This window comes from Physeter macrocephalus, chromosome 20 (genome assembly GCF_002837175.3).
Source record: "Physeter macrocephalus isolate SW-GA chromosome 20, ASM283717v5, whole genome shotgun sequence".
NCBI classification, from domain to species: domain Eukaryota; kingdom Metazoa; phylum Chordata; class Mammalia; order Artiodactyla; family Physeteridae; genus Physeter; species Physeter macrocephalus.
Genome location: NC_041233.1, coordinates 5212627 through 5214701, shown reverse-complemented (window position 1 = coordinate 5214701; position 2075 = coordinate 5212627). Strand labels below are relative to the sequence as shown.

At 65.8% G+C, this 2075-nt stretch overlaps 1 protein-coding gene across 1 annotated transcript in view; it reads left to right on the top strand.

Annotated features, from left to right (window-relative positions):
- The first annotated feature begins 427 nt into the window (after positions 1-427).
- TARBP1 (TAR (HIV-1) RNA binding protein 1) overlaps positions 428-2075 on the top strand; it is a 73485-nt gene continuing 71837 nt past the window's right edge. Inside the window, exon 1 of the mRNA XM_024115636.3 lies at positions 428-1479. Within this exon, the coding sequence (XP_023971404.2) occupies positions 459-1479 (1021 nt within the window). The 5' untranslated portion in view covers positions 428-458. The remainder of the gene's footprint in view (positions 1480-2075) is intronic.

The window sequence follows — 2075 nt, the reverse complement described above, 5'->3', positions numbered from 1 at the left end:
TTTCAGGGCCTCTACCTCATTCTTGGGTTTTCGTTATTTATTTTTTACGCAGATGTCGGGAACCCATTTCGGACCCACTGTGTCAGTCTGTGTGGGTGGTGCCACGCTGCACCTTTTTGAGAAAAGAGCTTCTAGGTGATCGTGAGTACACCTTCCTGGCGTACCTCTGGCCCATCCTCACAGGCACGCCTGAAATGATTTAAAGCCCTCGGGTAGGCCAATCTCCAATTAGGAATCGATGGAGTTGGTATAGATACGACATTAACGTTTAACGAGGGCCTCTTTTCCCCTTACAAAAGTAAGGGGTAAGCGAGAGGATCAGATCCAAGGCAGTTCCGGTGAGACCTGCCCAAAGCGCGCCTAGCGTGACTAGGGCAGGGCTGCAAGCCCCCTACCTGAGGGCGCGCGCCCGGGCCCACCGTGCACGCGCACGCACTAGCGCACGCCGGCGCCTTCCCATGGGCGCTCGGGGTCGGCGGCGCGCGGGGCAAATGGAGTGCGTGCTAGCGGAAGCGCTGCTCTCGCAGAGCCGGGACCCCCGGGTCCTGCTTGGGGCGCTGTGCTGCGAGGAGGCGTCCGCGGAGCGCGTGGAGACGCTGCGCTTTCTTCTGCAGAGACTGGAGGACGAGGAGGCGCGCGGCGGCGGCGCGGGCGCGCTCCCGGAGGCGGCGCGCGAGGTTGCCGCCGGGTACCTGGTGCCGCTGCTGCGGGGCCTGCGCGGGCGCCCCGCGGGCGGCGCGGACACCGGCCCAGCGGCCCCCCAGCGCCGGCGCGTGCTGAGAGCGGCGGGCGCGGCCCTGCGCTCGTGCGCCCGCCTCGCCGGGGGCCCGCAGCTGGCGGCCGCGCTGGCCGAGGAGGCGCTGCGCGACCTGCTCGCCGCGGGCCCCGCACCCGGCCTCGACGGGGCCGAGGAGGCGCGGCGCGACCTGCGCGCCGCGGGCCCCGCACCCGGCCTCGACGGGGCCGCCGAGGCGGCCGTGGAGGTGCTGGCGGCCGTGGGGCCTTGCCTGCGGCCCCGCGAGGACGCGCCGCTGCTGGAGCGGGTGGCGCGGGCCGCCCTCGCCCTGGCGCTAGGCGGGGACGAGGCGGGGCCCGCCGAGGGCGCGGCGGCGCTGGTGGCCGGGCGGCTGCTGCCGGCGCTGGGCCGGTGCGGCGGGGCGGCGCTGCGGGCCGTGTGGGGCGGGCTGGTCGCCCCCGGGGCGCCCGAGGGGCCGGGCCGTGTCGGGCCGAAGCTGCTGGTGCTTAGCGCCCTGGCGGAGAAGCTGCTGCCCGACCCCGGCGCGGAACGCGCAGCCGCGGCGCGCGAGGCGGGCCCGGACGCCCGGCGCTGCTGGAGCTTCTGGAGGACGGTGCAGGCGGGGCTGACCCGGGCCGAGGACGCCCTGACGCGCAAGCGGGCGCGCTACCTGCTGCAGCGGGCTGTGGAGGTGTCGGCGGAGCTGGGGGCCGACTGCGCGTGCACACCCCAGGAAGGAACCGGTACTTGCTTCTTTGCCCCAGGGCCCATCCCTACTTGGCTTTTCTGGGAGGGAGGCCCCCTGCTTCCGGCAGTCAGCTCCTGGGGTCGTCTCCGAGAGCCTTACTGAATTGGGTTATTCTCATGGTCCCTATAAAGCCTGAAAAACCTTGGGAACTTCATGTCGAGGGTGTTTTCTGAACTGACACAGATCACTGCAGCCGAGAAGAGTCTGCATCTCCTAAACTTTCTGACCCAGAGCAGGTGGAATGCTGCATCCGTGGGAATAATTTAGGAACGAGCCCAGGCAGGATTTTACAGACCAGATTTGCACTATATCGTGGTAGCTCCGTTCTAACAGGAAAGAAGAGTTAGCGCCCATCAAATTGAAAGGAAAATTATTTACATGTGCTGAGCGATGAATTGAGTCTCTAGTGTTAGAGTTTTGTCATGGAAACTATCACATTCTTTTGAAATTTCCCTTGGTAGTTCTATTAGCAGGATTTTTTAAATATTTGTTAAGCATATGGGCCTTAAGTCGACCTTTGGAGAGTTTTATTTTTTTGCGGTACGCGGGCCTCTCACTGTTGTGGCCTCTCCCGTTGCGGAGCACAGGCTC